The sequence below is a fragment of the Bufo bufo genome, chromosome 5 (genome assembly GCF_905171765.1).
Source record: "Bufo bufo chromosome 5, aBufBuf1.1, whole genome shotgun sequence".
Lineage (NCBI taxonomy): Eukaryota > Metazoa > Chordata > Amphibia > Anura > Bufonidae > Bufo > Bufo bufo.
In genome coordinates, this window is record NC_053393.1 from 74,707,806 (window position 1) to 74,725,760 (window position 17,955).

Consider the following 17,955-nt stretch of genomic DNA (forward strand, 5'->3'; position numbering starts at 1 on the left):
GCATTCAGTACATTTCCCACGGGTACAGCTGACCTTTCACAGAAGGAAGCTCCTCCGCAACGTGTGAGGGAATCTGGAAGGGTTCGGTGTCCCTGCATTGCCTCCATCTGCTGAAATGTATGGATACGCCGGCTCCTCCAGGGAAAGGAAACGCGCTGTTACTGTCTTCTGGCTAATAAATGAGGGGTCTGAATGTGGGACAGTAACAGAATTCCATAACAGGGTATTTGAAAATTTGATATTTGGAAAAGACAACCCCTCTAAGTATGGATAGGGCAGTTGCCCTTTTCCATGACTCGAGGATCGGGTCAGTTATCGGGTGTTCTCTTTCCTGATGAGTGGCCCAGGTAAAGGTGCCGCCGAACACCTGGCAAATGTGAAAAATGGTTGTCTGTCAGATGATCACATCATTCATGTGGCACCTAAAATAATTGTTCGGTGGCGAGATATTGTAAACAAGAGATGTGCTACAGACAGTATGCGAAGTGAGTGTGGGCGGACGCCTGCTATTACCATCTTCGTCCTCCTTTCACTTTGCCTCAGCCCGTATGAAAGGCCCTATAAATGAGCGCCAATAGCCTTGTCTATCATTGACCTGTGCTTATTATGCTGTGCTATACCTATTATATGAGGTAGTTGCCAGTTGTCCTTTAGATGGTGGGGTGGGGGGCGGTTCGGACACTGCTATTAGGATAAATCCGTGGATCAATGACCCAATATACAATGTAGTATGAGAAGTTGGACACTGTTTTTCCAAGTGCGGTCTCACTGGTGACTTTACCTGTTGCATAAAATAAATTCTCGTCACATGCTTCTATGGCCCTATTACGTTGGCAGCAGCCACCTGGCATTGTTTGGTAGCCTTCAGCTTACAAAACCCTACAGTTTTATTATTTTCTGTAATTCTAACGTATAACCTTTTTCTCCTCAATTTCCTCTTCTCTGAACTTCCAACTTTTCTAAATCCCCCTTTTATATTATTGAATGTATTTTTACCGTTTGAACGTTTGATACTGGATGACTTGATATTTTGATTGTAGCTCTGATTAGAACGAACATTTAATTTTAATTTCTTCGTGTCCATTGTAGGCGATTACAACTTTCCTCTGCCTCTATGGAATGGTGTGGTATGCCGAATATTGCGGACAACGACAAAAGGTAGAGATATCATGGGCCCCCAGCCAATGTCATCTTCTGACAGGTCTGAGTGACATGGCAGAACATCCTTTTAGCTGGAGTTCCTCTTCCAATACATAAGTGTTACATGTGTTACTATTGCTCGTACCATGCACCCCCACCTGACAGGACACATTTATGGCATAGCGATGTCTTTGTGATCAGTTGGGCTCCGACTGCTGTAAACTCCATCAATTGCTAAAACAAAGACTGTGCCCCTTTTGGCTCCTGTTAAACTTGGGAAACTAATTGGCCATTATGATGTCTCTTAAAGAGATTGTATCTTCTCAGACATTGGGGGCATATCGCTAGGACATGCCCCCAATGCCTGATAGGTGTGGGTCCCACCTCTGGTCCCCATGGTTATAAGGGAAAATAATAGCATTCTGAAAACAGAATGCTTAGTAGGTGATCAGTTGAGGGTTAAAAAAAAAAAAAAAAATTTACTCACCTTCTCCTGTTGTTCGCGTAGTTCTCCCGGTCTTTAGTTCTTTAAAAGATGAACTATGGGCTAAAGGACCTTTGGTGACGTCAGATCACATGCTCCAATCACATGGTCCATCACCGCGGTGATGGACCATGTGATTGGAGCATGTGATCTGACGTCACCAAAGGTCCTTTAGACCATAGTTCATCTTTTGAGAAGTAAAGAAGAGACTGGGACTTACGCGAACAAACGGAAAAGGTGAGTTAATTTTTTTTATTTTTTTTAACCCTCAACTGATCACTTACTATGCATTCTGTTTTCAGAATGCTATTATTTTCCCTTATAACCATGTTATAAGGGAAAATAATACAGTGAATAGACTGTCACCTAGCAACCATGCGTGAAAATCCCACAGCATCCGCACTTGCTTGCGGATGCTTGCGATTTTCACGCAACCCCATTCACTTCTATGGGGCCTGCGTTGCGTGAAAAACGCAGAATATAGAGCATGCTGCGATTTTCGCGCAACGCATAAGTGATGCGTGAAAATCATCGCTCATCTGAACAGCCCTATTGAAATGAATGGGTCCAGATTCAGTGCGGGTGCAATGCGTTCACCTACCGCATTGCACCCGCGCGGAAATCTCGCCCGTGTGAACGCAGCCTAACAGTCTATAGGCGCTTGTCTGTGACCTCTACCAGCATTGTGTGATATGGAACTGTTTATTTTCCAGAGCTTTTCTGAATGTGAAGACAGCACTTATAATACTGATATTCCCTGGCAACATATGGAGAAGACGGGTAAGTGTCCATCTACTTTTATTACTACTATGGACGGTGTAATGCAATAATCCATGACAAAGATTCTTATGTAACGAGCAAGTTCACTGAACGTGAACCTACAGTTATGTATTAGGAGACTGAATATACAGCAATTCCCTGAAATAAGTGCTGCTGTCTGGACAGGCCCCTTTATGGCGGATAGAACTACAGTCGCATTGCTATGCTTATCTATCAGCATAAACTGAGTCCATACGCAGGTTTCTCAGCCACATATCATTTAGGAATACAGAGGCCTCTGCACACATCATCTGACTCCCGTGATCCTCGCTAGGGGAAGCCAGTGCACAGCCAGAAGCGCGAGCTCACGGTTTTTGACTGCCCAGATGCCGTGGTCACATTTGACCATGGTATCTGAGGGGTTAAATGTGTGTAATTGATTTTGTTGATTGCATTCATTAGTCCCAGGTGTCTGCTGTTTAAAAACAGCGGGCGCCATTTTTACATACCCGACCACCAACTTAAATTTGCGCGAAGGGGTTAATGCGAATGCATCAGCAGATTTGCACCTATGACACTGGCTGACCTGTTACATGTGCACAACACATCTGTGTTGGTCCCATGTTCATATGTGCCCGCATTGCTTAAAAAGAATGATGTTTTAATATATGCAAATGAGCCTCTAGGAGCAACGGGGGCGGGGCTGTTACACCTAGAGGCTCAGCTCTCTCTGCAACTGCTGCGTCCTCTGCACTTCGACAGGATCAGGCGTGATGAAGTTTTCAATGTCTTGGTCTGTCAAAGTGGAGGACGCTGCAGTTGCAGAGAGAGCTGAGCCTCTAGGTGTAACAGCCCCGCCCCCGTTGCTCCTAGAGGCTCATTTGCATAAAAAAAAAATTCTCAGTAATGCGGGCACATATGAACATGGGACCAACACAGATGTCTTCAGCTGCCAAGCGCACATGTAACAGGTCAGCCGGTGTCATGGGGACAAAGCTGCTGACAGATGCTCTTTAACACTTCCATGTGCTCCAAATCATATTTAATTATCAATTGTATTGGCTGAGCCTCCCCTCTGTACAGTGTGTCATGGTGTCTCCTCTCCGAAGCACTGCAGACTGCCGGCCCGCTCTTGGTGCATTTTCGAAAGCAGCTCCCTCGGCATTCAAAGTTCCTTTTTACAGCACTAAAATTAGTGACTGATGTGTGTGTCACCTCCTGTCCCCTGCACCTACCTATGTCTGTCAGCAGTTTTGTATCGATAGAAATGCTGGCAGACTCCTTTTAAAAGAAAAAGATAAACTGCTTATGGAGCAGCAGACAGCCTATGGTATATTAATCTGCCGCTGTCCCTGGGGAATTAATTTATATGTCACTATGAGAAAGCCCCCCAGAGGGAATCTGGTAATAAATATATATATATATATATACAGGGGAACTAATGTTTCTATACAGAAGTTCCCTAATATGCAATGCAGAGCTGTGTGCATGGAGCCTGCATGGAGACACACTCAGGTGCTACACGTTGCGTTATTACGGCACTGTATAACTGAAAGGTATGTAGCTGGAAGGCCTCATGCACACGGCCGTCAGGCGGCCCGCAAACAGCAGGTCGTCAATCCACGGCTGCCGGCCGTGTGCATCACGGATGCGGACCCATTCACTTGAATGGGTCCGCAATTCTAGAGATGCGGAACGGAGTTACGGAACACCGGAAGCAATACGGAGTGTCATGTCATTTTTTTTGTGCTGCGGACTGATCACTGACCCATTCAAGTTGAATGGGTCCGGCCCGCTGCACGGATGTTGCCCGTGCATTGGGGACCGCAATTGCGGTCCCCAATGCACGGAACGGCCGCACAATGGCCGTGTGCATGAGGCCTAATGCAGAAGATTGCTTTGGCCTATAGAGTTAAATTGGTTGTATTTTTGGCTGAATCCCAGTAGAGTATGATCACACAGTTTTTTTTCTATAGGGGATTGGGGTGGGTGTTCTGCACCGAAATCCGCACATAATCTTCTCATAGTCCACCTCATTATTTACAAAGGGGTATCCACACTATAATTTATGCAGATATTACAGCAAACAATGTATAAACCCATGCCACAAAAGGCCTATGACCCCCAGTGCTTTCACGTGGATCAGTGCCATTGGGCCTAACCCACAGTTGGATCCGTAGCATGAGTATTCTGAGGGGGTTCTTTTTAACCTTTTCCGGACCTCGGCAGTACATGTATGGTGGAAGTCTGGTCTTTTAAAGATTACACCCGCTCGCAGGCACCATAACCGCCGGGTTTCTGCTGTTTTACATAGTAGAGGCTTGGGGCTAATGTCTGTCATTACCGTCAATTGCAATCTCAGATATTTAACCCCTCAGATGCCGTATTCAAATGTGTGCATGGCATTTGGGAGACACGTGCTTCCTGGACTGGGCTGCCTTCTCCTGGCTGAGATCGGGGAAGGTGGCCTGCACTAGTAATAGGCCTAGGCCTGTAAAAAGGCTCACAGGCCGATTACTGGTATATTCCAATGCTGGCCAGTAGGTGGCAGCACTGCTTTGGAATATACTGAATAGATATGCATTATAGAATACAAGATGCAATCTAATGATTGCATGTTTATAGTCATCTAGGGCGATGTTAAAAAAAAATGTTTTAAAAAAAAGTTTTAAATAAAATAAAAATTTAATCACCCCCCTTTTCCTAAAAAAGAAAAAAAGCTAAACAATAATAAAAAAATTAAAACCTAAACCTCATGGGCATCACCGTGTCCAAAAACACCCACCCTATTTATGTATAAAAATATTTATCGCGAACGGCGTAACATAAAAAAATCTAAATCACTATTTTTTTGGTCCCTTCACCTGCAAAGAAATATTGAATAGAAAGTGATTAAAAAGTCGTACACACTCCAAAATGTTATCAATAAAAACTACAGATTGTTCTGCAGAAAAATGAGCCCTCCGCACCCCCACAGCTCTGTAAACATAACTCTAAGGCTACATGCAAACCGCGGATCCGCAAAACACGGATGGCGTCCGTGTGCGTTCCGCAAGTTGCAGAACGGCACGTACAGTCTTTAATCAAACTGCCTAATCTTGTTCCAAGAATAGGAAGTGAATGGGTCCGCATCCAAGCCGCCAAAACTGCGGCTCAAATGCGGACCAAATTTATGGGGGCCAGAATTATTTTATTTTTTTATGTCTGTACTAAAACACAAGAAAAACTAGATTTGTGGTATAGCTGTAATTGTACTGACCCGGAGAAGGTAACATTCATTTTCAATGGGGCCGGAAAAGATGCGGACAGAACACAGTGTGCTGTCCGCTTCCGCACTTCCGTTCCGCAAAAAAATAGAACATGTCCCATTCTTGTCCGCAGACACGGACAAGAAAAGGCATTTCTATTAAATTGCCTGGCATGTGCGGTCTGCCGGTGTCCGTGTTTTGCGGACCGCAAAACGCTTGCGGACGTGTGAATGCAGCCTTATATGGCTTTTTTGAAAAAATAAATAAAAAGTTATGGCTCCGGGAAAGCATGGAGTTAAAAATGAAAAGGAAAATCGCTGGAGGCTGAAGGAGTTAAGGCGTCTTATTAGAAGGAATCCCCTTCTAATAAGGTTATCCCTGTTATCCCTGTTCTTTCAGCAGTATTGTTTGTGCTTGCCAGTAGATGGCGATCTAATAATGTACAATGTAGACAACTGCCTTATAAAATGTCTTGTGTGGTTTTATCTTCTTCTTTTTAGCACACATTACTACTGTAGGTTCAGTTTTAGGTTGTCTGCTTTAGGCTACTTTCACATCCGCATTTTTCCTTTCCGGTATTGAGATCCGTCATAGGATCTCAATGCCGGAGGAAAACACTTGTTTTGTCCCCATTCATTGTCAATAGGGACGCAACGGAGTGCACCAAAATGCATTATTCCATTCTGTTCGGTTGCGTTCCCGTGCCAGACAGAAAAACACTGCAAGCAGTGTTTTTGAGTGCGTCATGGGATGCGGAGCCAGACGGATCCGGCATGAAACACAATGCAAGTCATTGGTGCCGGATCTGTTTTCCCGGACACAAAAGAAAACGGATCCGTCCCCCATTGACTTACAATGGTTTTAGTGACGGATCCATCATGGCCATTTTAGAGATAATACAACCGGATCCGTTCATAACGGATGTGGCCAGCTGTATTATCCTAACGGAAGCGTTTTTGCTGATCCATGACGGATCCGGCAAAAACGCAGATATGAAAGTAGCCTTTAGGCCTCTTTCACACGAGCGTGACTGATCGGCTCCGGATGCGTTCAGTGAAACTCGCACCATTTCACAAGCAAGTTCAGTCAGTTTTGTCTGCAATTGCGTTTAGTGTTTCCGTTTTTTTTCCGCACGGGTACTATCAGTTTTGATGCGTTTTTCACGCACGTGAAAAAACCCCAAAGAATTACAAAGAACCTCTCCTAGCAACCATCGGTGAAAAACGCATTGTATCTGGATGCAATGCGTTTCTCCCTGAAGCCGCCCCATTCACTTCTATGGGTCCAGGAGCTGCGTGAAAAACTCAGACTATAGAACATGCTGCGATTCTTGCGCAACGCAAAAATTATGCGTGGGAAAAAAAATGCGCACAGACCCATTGAAGGGAACGGGTCAGGATTCAGTGCGGGTGCAATGCGTTCATTTCACACATTGTACCCGCGCGGAAAACTCGCTCGTGTGAAAGGGGCCTTAACTTAGATGTTTGATTCTCATTTTTAATATCTGCCATCTTTTTATTTATTTATTTTTCCCCAACAGAAATTCCAGCGAGACACCATGAAAGTACGACAACGTCCAGGAGAAAGAACCGCAGGGGCAAAGTCACCAATGGAGTTGGAAAGAAATAACTGTGAGAATGGAGGCAAGCCTTAATGCAGGTGTGCGAGCCGAACCTGGTGCTGCTACTCTGTGTGCGACGGTTCATCCATTCACTGAGCGCGAAGAAGGCACCAGGACGGACGCGTTATCGGAAAGATGCAGCTCTTGTGGCTCGTGTGAGTCAAGGATCCTGAGTGACTGTGAATTTCCAAACCATTCTTGCCATTCTGACCCTGGATCCTACTGTAACGTATAACCACTAGTCCACCCAGTGACGGGCACCATGTTGCACGGCTGAGAGCATCATTAAGTTTCTGACCTGCAAAGTTTTTGTTTTTTTTGTTTTGTTGTGACGTGCTGCTTCTTTTTGACCGATCGGTCTGCCTCTTGCTGACTTTGATCGCTGCTGATGCTCTGCCCTACATGGGCATTTATTCTACCGTATAGTGTGATGTTTCTGTTGGTTTTGCTTTCTTTGTCATTTTCACATGCAGTCAGTGTGATGTCCTGCTTTTTAAATTTTTTATTTTTTTTTTCATTTTTTTTTCAACGGTCAAGGGAGATGACGCTCTCATGTCTTGCCGTTATCGAACTAGGCTGCAGATCGCACCTGCTTTTGTAACTTCACCTTTTTTCCATTTTGCTTTTAATATTGTGTAAAAAAAAAAAAATGTAATGCAGCGCATGTAAGAGACAACATTTCATTTATCATAAAGTGAATCTCCACTTTTTTTTTTTTTAAAGCCTAAAATGATGTGCAAATTCATTTTTAAATATGTTCGTAGCGATAGGAGCTCAGATACTGATACAGAGCTCCAAATCCCCTGCAGAGAAAAGGATTTTTTTTTTAAAATAACTGCAGAGGGCTCCCCCTAGTGGTGGCCGCAGGCAGACATCTTTTAAATCTACACATGTGTCAGCGATTTGGAACTCCATATAAAGAAAAGCTGAAGCTCTGACCCCTTTCAAGGTATGTTAAAGGGGTTGTCTCGCTTCAGCAAATGGCATTTATCATGTAGACAAAGTTTAAGGGGGTTGTCCTGGCTTTTGTCCTCGGGATAGGTAATTAATATCAGATCGGCAGGGGTCCGGCACCCCCGCCAATCGGCTGTACGAGGAGGCGGCATGCGCAGTGTGCACGTGCCGTCTACCTTCTCTCTTGCTGTCCCATAGACATCCAGCAGCACACAGGAAGAGAGCAGGGAGACGTCTCGTGCACACCGCACACGTCGTGTCCTCATACAGTTGATCGGCGGGGGTGCCGGGTGTCAGACCCTTACCGATCTGATAAGCTCGGACAACCTCTTTTAATACAAGGCTCTTACTAATGTATTGTGATTGTCCATGTTGCCTCCTTTGCTGGTTTGATTCATTTTTCAATCACATTATACACACAGCTCGTATCCAGGGGTGACGACCACCGTGCAATCCCAGCAGCGGTGGTCGTGCTTGCACACTATAGGAAAAGGCGCCGGCCTCTCTGGTGGGACCGTGCATAAGCCATTTATTTTCTATAGCAGGGATCCGCAACCTCTGGCACTCCAGCTGTTCTGAAACTACAATTCCCAGAAGTCTCCTTTCATTTCTGTGGGAGTTAGAAGAACAGCCGAGTAAGTTCACATGCTGAGAACTGTAGTTTTACAGGAGTGCCGAAGGTTACTGATCCCTGTTCTATACTGTGCAAGCACGGCCACCGCTGATGGATTGCATGGTGGTCGTAACCTCTGGAAACGAGCAGTGTCTAATGTGATGGAAAACTGAATCCAACCAGCAAAGGAGGCAATATGGACAATCACAACACATTAGTAATGTCTACATGATAAATGCCATTTGCTGAAGTGAGACGACCCCTTTAAATTAATTGTTTAAATTAATTGGCGCTAAATTTTCAACCTAGTTAGTTTAGAATAATGTTCAAGGTGGAAATTCACTTTAAGCTCTTACATAGACACCGCAAGCCAAACATGACAAAGTGTCCTCGGTTTCTAAAAGTGATCTGGAACTGAGGCGGCCAAAGCTCCTCCGCCAGTATTACGTGTTTCCATTCGCAGTCCTGTCACTTGTACGTGTTTCCAGCCATCGTATCTTTTCTAGATGTTAAGACATTTCTGCTCACTCAATAGCCTTTCCTCAGTCTCCAGAGAGCAGTCTGGTGGGAGAAATCACCGTTAAGATGCCAAAATACACTCCAGAAGCTGTCCTACAATCTCGATTGATTTGTTTGCCACAATCTTGAGTGGGTTCTTAATTGCCGTTTTGATAATCGGGAAGAGATAGCGTTGGTACCAGCCGCTGTGTGTGCGCCATCAACACTGTACTAATCATTCGGGTACAGATTAAACTGTTACTGGGTGAAAAAAAAGTCTGTCCTGTATTTTTTTTTACATGCATCTTACTATGCGAGTCACAAATAATATAATTACCCTTAACCCTTTTATGTTTAGGCTTGTTTTGGGCCTTAAATGGGTTTAGATGATCAGTATGTGATCAGTGGGGGTCCGACGCCAGGCAACTCTGCCCATCCAGTGAGCGCTGTAGCCTCCTCACAGCTTACCGAGCACAGCGCCATCTTTCGCATTAGCGGCTGTGCTTGGTATGGCAGCTCAGCCCCATTCACTGGAATAGGACTGAGCTGCGCATAGGCCATGTGACCGATGAACATGGTCTCGCTGGCCTAAGAAGAGGCCATGAATACCGCAGCTGATCGGCGGGGGTGCCGGGGACCCGGACTCCCACTGATCATATACTGAGAATAGGCAATCCGTATTAAACACTCGGACAACCCCTTTAAAATGGTTTTCAGCTTTTCCCCCTCTGCTCTGTTTCGGCTTCCCTGGCTTTCTTCTGCAGTCTCCCCAGTCCCAGTAAACTTTTGACGAGACGGGAGTCATGTGCCCTACTCCAGCCATTGACTGGCCTTAGCGATGGTGTCCCCAAATAGCATGTGACCCAGCGGTGATGTGTCCCCAAATGGCACGTTACTGCTGGGCCACATGCTAATTGGGGGCATTTCATCGCTGAGGCCAGTCAATAGCTGCAGTAGGGCACATGAGCCCGTCTGTTTGAGGCCAGTGATTGGTTGCAGTGGCATACACGAACCCATCTGGATGTTTACAGGATGGGACCAGGAGACCACAGAAGAAAGTCAGGAAGCTGTAGGGCATAGTTTTATTTCCAGGGGACCAGTAGGAAGACAGAGGGAGCCCCCTCCCACAGTTAAATACCCTGCATCTGGGGTCTTCAATGGCCGATAACAGAAGTTTCTCTGATTCTAGAAGCCCAGATGTCAAACACCCTCCCCCCTGTGTAGATGTATGTGAAAATGTAGAAACTGTTAAGATTGTGCAAGTCTGCTGTCACAAGAACAAGGCAAGGTGGAAGACGAATGGGAGGCGTAGAGATAACGTAAAAATGTCTGTGTATACTGGTACGATCTTTGGGTGATTGATGACCACTCTCTGTAGGCTCAGTAATGGCTGAGCCGCCCGTCCATTCACTCTCTTACCGGAGCCCGCAGAGCATCTCTCTATTTTATCCTATGAGAACACTTGTGTCTATGGCCACATTCAGTAAGGCCCTATTCACCCGAATGTATTTTTGGTCCGCATCTGATCCGCGTTTTTTGCGCTGTCCACATCCATATGTCCTTTCTGTAGCCCCGCGAAAAAGACGGAACATGTCCTATTCTCGTCTGTTTTGCCGGACAAGGATAGGTGTTGTTACAATGGATCCCCCAAAAAAATCGGATGTAACACAATACGTTATCTGTAGTTTTGCGGACCACAAAATACATAGTCGTGTGAATGCGCCCTAAAACGGTAGGTGATTACTACAAGCAAATGACAGATTAAATATAAAGCTTACACCAGTATAAATAGTGTAAAACAGCATCAGAACTTTCCACCCTCATAGCACGTGAGGGAGCAGACGCCGCACATAAGGTGGTGAACAGGATTTCAATATTGCAGAGAAAAGATAAGATCAGACGCCAAGATTTCGCGGTTACAATGATGAAACTTTAGCTGATGACTCTTAAGCCCTGTGCACTGATTCAGAAGGTCCCTTAATGCTGATTCTGCTATAGTCCATGATGGAGAGGACGTCGGAGGTCCTTTCCGACTCTCGGGAAGAGGTTATTGTGATGAGCTGATTTTATGCACACAGAGAACAAAGCAATAAAAGAAAAGAGAGGAAGGTTCCTTTAATTAGGATTGTGCTCGGGGGGGATGGCAGCTGAAACCTGTGAAATGTATGTTTTATATGAAGTGTCAGCTCCTGACAATCCCCTGGAACACGGTATATTAAAAATGCTGCAACCTGCAAGCAACGGGCAACCTGGTTATTGTTTTAAGGTAACTGTGCTGAAAGATACTGTCCCTGTAAAGAATATATACTTCATCTGTTCTCCTAGAGCCCCCAATAAAAACATAGGACGGTCCCCCAGCCCAATATCAGAGCACACTTGTGTCAAACACTCCCAGGCAAAACGGAGCGCAAAGTGCAACTCCCAACTTTCCAAGTGATTCCATTAGGGATCATGCACATGAACTTATTTTTGGTCTGCGTCCGATCTGCTTTTTTTTTTGCAGGTCGGATGCGGACCCATTTACTTCAATGGGGCTGCAAAAAAATGCGGCCTACACACAGTGTACTGTCCGTTCTGTCGCACCCGCAAAAATATAGAACATGTCCTATACTTGTCTGTGTCTACTTGGGCCGGAACACACAAGGGCATTATCTGTGTTTCGCAGACCGCAAAACGGGCTACGGTCATGTGCACGAGCCCTTAGAAACAAGAAAATGTTATTTTAAAAAAATTGTAATCAAAAAGTTTTATAAATATGTCGCTCCCTCCTGAACACCATATTTCCCAATGGATGTCCTCCAGACAACAGGAATAAATGCACTGATGAATCTCCTGCTTCCCTTTGCCTGCAGCAACCATTAGGGGGAGCTCAGTACTCAGGAATTTATACCCTCGATATCAATGAAAGCTGTAAATAATGTCTTAACAATGAGCTCCCCCTAGTGTTGCCTGCTGGGAAATGCAGTGAATTCATGTATGTTGGGAACAGAAGGACCAGTTCAGGGCATGGTCTGCCAACATGGTAGGTATGCCCCTACATCTCATTAATCTTTTACATTTACAGGAGTCCACTAGACCTGGTTTTTGGCCCTGCCGGACTGCCGCATCCCCTGAAATCTTGAGTACCATGTAATACTCGCAAGACCAATTATATTAATTTATCTTGCTCGCCAGAAGCAGAACACCTCATTATGTGGGCAGCTGATGGGGTTAATGAAACTGCCTAATGCTTGGAAGGATTTGTCTCGTAATGTAGAGACCATGAGAGCCAGAACAGCAATCAGCCGATCCAGGAGTCCTTAGCAAGCTGCTGGCTGTACTTCTTCCCTGCAGCGGCCACTACAGATGAAGTGTAGCATTACATGCACATACCTCCAAACATGTGACTCCCCGTGTGGAGCATTTCTAGACCTAACCTTGAGTCATCCAGGAATGTTTTGCCTTATTTGAATAGACAGCGCCTCTTTTAGACCCGTTTTGCAGAAAAAATTGGGAGGCATGCTTGTACCCATTAAAATGAATAGTCGTCCATGTGGAAAGAACAGCCCTGGCTTATAGAAGGTGGTCCTGAGTCAAAGACTTTGTGAATAGAACTTTTCCCTGCTCACTCCAGCTCTATAAAGGGGGGCGGCCGACAGGACCATCTCATTCACCATTTCTTACATTTAGACTGGCGCTGGATGCGGCGAAGTTATGTATAGGCCGGAGCCTCTACATAACTGCGGCGGATCCACTGCCCGTTATAGGGGTTATTAAGACCCCCTTTGTCCTTATAACCCCAGTAAGCCATGTGAAAAGATGAGAAAACGATTTGATTTGAAAATGAATATATGGGTATATTTTGGTAAGTAAGACTGTGTTCAACCAGCGCTTGGCTTATACTTTATTAGGCCTCTTGCACACAGACGTTTACGTTCCGTTTTTTGCATTCCGTATATGGAACCATTCATTTATATGGATCCGCAAAAAAAACGGAACGTACTCCGTATGCCTTCCATTTCCGTAATTCCGTTCAAAGATAGAACATGTCCTATTATTGTCCGCATGACGGGCAAGGATTGTACTGTTCTATCAGGGGCCAGCTGTTCCGTTCCGCAAAAAAAAACGATTCGGTCGTGTGCAAGAGGCCTTATACTGTATATATACTGGACTTTTAATACTTTACATATTTAAAAAAAATAATCTCCGGGACTCCTATTGATCTATCCTCAGGCTAGGTCACCAATATCTAATTGGTGGGGGTCTAACACCAACAGCTGTTAGAATAATAGGCCAGTGTAGGGTGGCCAGAGGTCCTGTTTTAGGCCGGACAGTCCGGATTTCTGACCCGCTGTCCGGCACAGGGCCTGGACAGATGTAGGGATGTCCTTTTTAATAGCTCATGCTCAGACAAGCAGCACTGCGCTGTATGAGCGTAAGCGGCAGGGAGAAAGTCACCCTGCAGAGATTTTAAACAAGAAGCCCCCACGCGGGACTGTAAAGTCTGTCTTTTGAGGGTGGTCTGAGTGACCACCTTGGGCCAATGACGTCACGCTCATTGGTCACATGGTCTAGTTGCAGCTCATTCCAAGCATAGCCACTATACAATGTATGGCACTGTGATGAGGCCGCAGCGCTCACTAGAGTGTCATGGCCTCGTCAAACAGCTGATCGGTGGGGGTGCTGGGTGCTCAATCACATTCGCTTGAATGGAACTGGGCTGCAATATCAGATATACTGTAGCCATGGGTAAGAGTGCTGTTTCTAAGGGGGGGGAGACCTTTCACCTAGCCCCCCTCCATCCATCCCCAATACCGGACAGTTTTTTTACATTGCCATAAATGCAGTCTTTGGTCCTTGCATGAAAGTAATGGAAGTGAATTCTTTCATTTTTATTTGTTCTATAAGGCATGATCACTGAGATGTCTCCGATTAAATTGGGATCCAAAGGCATCAGGTTCTAAAGATGGGGGTCCTAGTGACCTAAGCTATAGCAGCCGTGCGTAAAGCTCCACAACCCCGATGGAATAGCGGTGTTATCAAACCTTTATCCATTATCCGGTGTGAACGAAGAAACGCTGTTGGAGAACCAACTCATTTCCTGAAGCCACTTACTAAACCCCCATTCACACTGATGCATTTTTCTTCGGATTCATTGAGCTGTGAGTAATCACGTCCCGGCGTGATCCTGGTTGTGTAAAGCTAGACCTCTCTCTCCAGAGTTACTATTAGACTTGTTATTTCCACTATTATGATATTCCAGAAAATGATTGTAATTAGAGATGTCATTCAGAACCTTCAGCTCATCAGCGCCGAAAATCAAGAAAACGGCAAGCCGACAAAAGTACCTTAGAATTCGTCCTGATTGAACGGAGAACACAAAAAGTCACATTAAATCGAAATAAATAGCTTTAAAAAATTTTTTTTTAAAAACTTCCTTCGCCTGTTATTGGAATCTGTTCATGTTTCTATGCATGCAGCAGCCAATTTAGAGCAAGTTCTGCTCCTCGACTTTGTAATCAATAATTTCTGTGAGGCTTGTTACTGCAGCGTTCCGGCAGCCGAGGCTTCACATGGGGGGGAGGTTAGTGGTAGTTTTCCCACTATTGACTTCTATGGTAACTGCTGGGAATGTCATACCGAGCAATAGGGTGTTTTATTTTATTTCACATATTGAGGTTTTCTATAGACCAGAAAATGTGTAATCAGAAAATGACCTATTGTCTAGATTTGTATGTTAAACATATTTTAAAATATTTTTTTTGTTGACGTCATTGTTAATTTTCCAGCTCGCTACCTACATTTAAAAGAAAATCCTAAAATTCAGCAGTTTTCACACTGGCCACTAAGCCTAAGGCTTCTTTCACATGACCGTTTTTTTTCCCCCCGTTTACGGGCCGTTTTTGCGTTTCATATACGGAACCATTGATTTCAATGGTTCCGCAAAAAAAAGGAATGTACTCCGTATGCATTCCGTTTCCGTTTTTCCGTTCCGTTAAAAGATAGAACATGTCCTATTATTGCCCGCAAATCACGTTCCGTGCCTCCATTCAAGTCAATGGGTCCGCAAAAAAAACGGAACACATACGGAAATGCATCCGTATGTCTTCCGTATCCGTTCTGTTTTTTGCGGAACCATCTATTGAAAATGTTATGCCCAGCCCAATTTTTTCTATGAAATTACTGTACACTGTATATGCCATACGGAAAAACGAAACGGAAACAAAAAACGGAACAACGGATCAGTTTAAAACGGACCGCAAAACACTGAAAAAGCCATACGGTCGTGTGAAAGAGGCCTAATAAGGATACTTTCACACTAGCGGCAGGACGGATCCGACAGGCTGTTCACCCTGTCGGATCCATCCTGCCGCTATTCCGCCGGACTGCCGCTCCGTCACCATTGACTATAATGGGGGCGGAGCACCGGCTCGGCAGTGCATGGCGAGAGGCCGTCGGCCTAAAAGTACTGCATGTCCGACTTTTTAGTCCGGCGTCCTCTCACCGCGCACTGCCGTGCTGCGCTGGAGCTCCGCCCCGTTGACTATAATGGGGACGGAGCAGCAGTCCAGCGGCATGGCAAAATAGCGGCAGGACGGATTCGTCCTGCCGCTAGTGTGAAAGTACCCTTATAGGTCTGTTCTGTTCAGATAACTTTTCAGCAGTCAGCTCATTATCATTAGAGATGAGCGAATTTCATATTTTGAAACTCGTTCACGCTTCGTTTACTGGTAAAAGGTGAATTGCATTATGGATTCCGTTAGCACAGACCATAACGCAATTCTATGACGGAATGCATAACAGAATGCCTTTAGATGCATTCTGTTATTTATTCCGTCATAATAGAAGTCTATGGGCTGCAAAACGGATCCTTCCCGTTTCTATGCCCCCTCCCCCGTTATGCAGGGGAGCCCATAGACTTCTGTTATGACGGAATGAATAACGGAATGCCTTTAGAATTGCGTTATGGTCCGTGGTAACAGAATTTATAACACAATTCACCTTTTACCAGTAAACGAAGAGTGAACGAATTTCATAACCTGAAATTCGCTCATCTCTAATTATCACAGGCAAGATTACAATAGTTATCACCTATTAGGTGCTCCTAATTCATCTGAGGGGGAACAAAGATCGGCACAAAAAGCCGGTCTTTGTAAATTACCCCCAATATGTAACCTCATAAGATATACCATAGGGTACACAGTGATGTGCTGGCCTGTAAGACAAAGCCATCCCAGTGTATAACAGGGTACTCTAGGGCATTTCCCCTTAGTGCTACCACAGTACTAATGCCCACATGGTACCCCCTCACAGTAGTAATATCCACATTGTGCTCCCTTCATGGTAGTTATGCCCACATTGTGCCCCATTCATGGTAGTTATGCTCACTTTGTGCCCCATTCATGGTAGTTATGCTCACATTGTGCCCCCCTCACTGTAGTAATGCCCACCTTCTGCCCCCTTCAGCTCCATTAATATATATTTTTTTTAAATACACAAATACTTACCTGTGTACCTGATCGGCACATACGGTGTTGCCAGCAGCACCACAACGCACTCACACACACACACATAGCGCTGCTGTCTGTGCCGGAGGCAGATTCCCGGGCTTTCACTGCTCCTCACACAGCCAGCAGCGAGATGTGTGGACTGCTGGGGAGCGGCGCACTTCAATGCAACAGTGAAGTAGGGAGTTGACAGCTACCTGCTTCACCATCTAAAAATGACCTGCCCGGACGGGCGTGCCCTCAATTCTCTACGGCCAGGGCACAAGCCCTGATTTCCCCCCTTCACTACTCCCCTCTAACATATTTTGTTAAATAAATCCAAAAGAGGATTTAATGCTTTTTTAAAATTCTAATCCTGACACATAGGGCTCATTCAGACAAGCGATTTTCACATCCATTTACTGTCCGAGTGTAGAATGGACAGAGCATGAACTGAAGAATGATATATTAAAGTCATTGGGTCACTTCACATGTTCTTCACAGACCAGCGGTCACAGCATGCACTATTTTGGCCCGCTTCTCATGCTAGGCTTGCCCATTCAAGTCAATAAGGCTATGAAAATACACAGCATGGGGATGCCATCCATATACAGCCTGTTTCCCTTACACCCTAATCAGTCCTCTGTACTAGTAGGACAGATGGAATTTTTTTATGTAATCAAATTAATCACTAATTAATTGACCGGCATCTCCCTCGGTCATGCGCCGCTTGCCGCACCTCCTTCCTCATGCGCCGTCTGCCCCAGCTCCCTCTGTCATGCGCCACCTGCCCCAGCTCCCTCTGTCATGCGCCGCCTGCCTGTCCATTCATAAAGTGAGATAAGCAGGCAGGCGGCGCATGAGGAGGGAGCTGGGGCAGGCAGCGCATGACAGAGGGAGCTGGAGCAGACGGCGCATGAGGAGGGAGCTGCAGCAGGTGGCGCATAACCGATGGAGATGCCGGTCTGCGCTATACTTACGGTACTACAGTAAGAGCCGTACAGAGCATATACTATTAGATATAGATCAGATTGAATGTTTAACAGTTGCGGGGCCCGATGTATTAGAGTAGAGTCACTGCACCGGGCCCCGCCATGAGTGTCTCCGCCTCCTCACTCCACACTGATGCATCTGATGGGGGATCTGTAGATGACACTTATGGGGATCTGTGG

General features: G+C 45.4%; 1 protein-coding gene across 2 annotated transcripts in view; it reads left to right on the top strand.

Annotated features, from left to right (window-relative positions):
• Positions 1-9,583, top strand: part of PTDSS1 (phosphatidylserine synthase 1) — a 105,546-nt gene extending 95,963 nt beyond the window's left edge. For both annotated transcript variants that reach the window (XM_040431665.1, XM_040431664.1), the window contains 3 exons: positions 1,090-1,158; positions 2,338-2,404; positions 7,172-9,583. In XM_040431665.1, coding sequence (XP_040287599.1) covers positions 1,090-1,158; positions 2,338-2,404; positions 7,172-7,260 — 225 coding nt within the window. In that variant the 3' untranslated portion in view covers positions 7,261-9,583. The remainder of the gene's footprint in view (positions 1-1,089; positions 1,159-2,337; positions 2,405-7,171) is intronic.
• Positions 9,584-17,955: the final 8,372 nt, after the last annotated feature.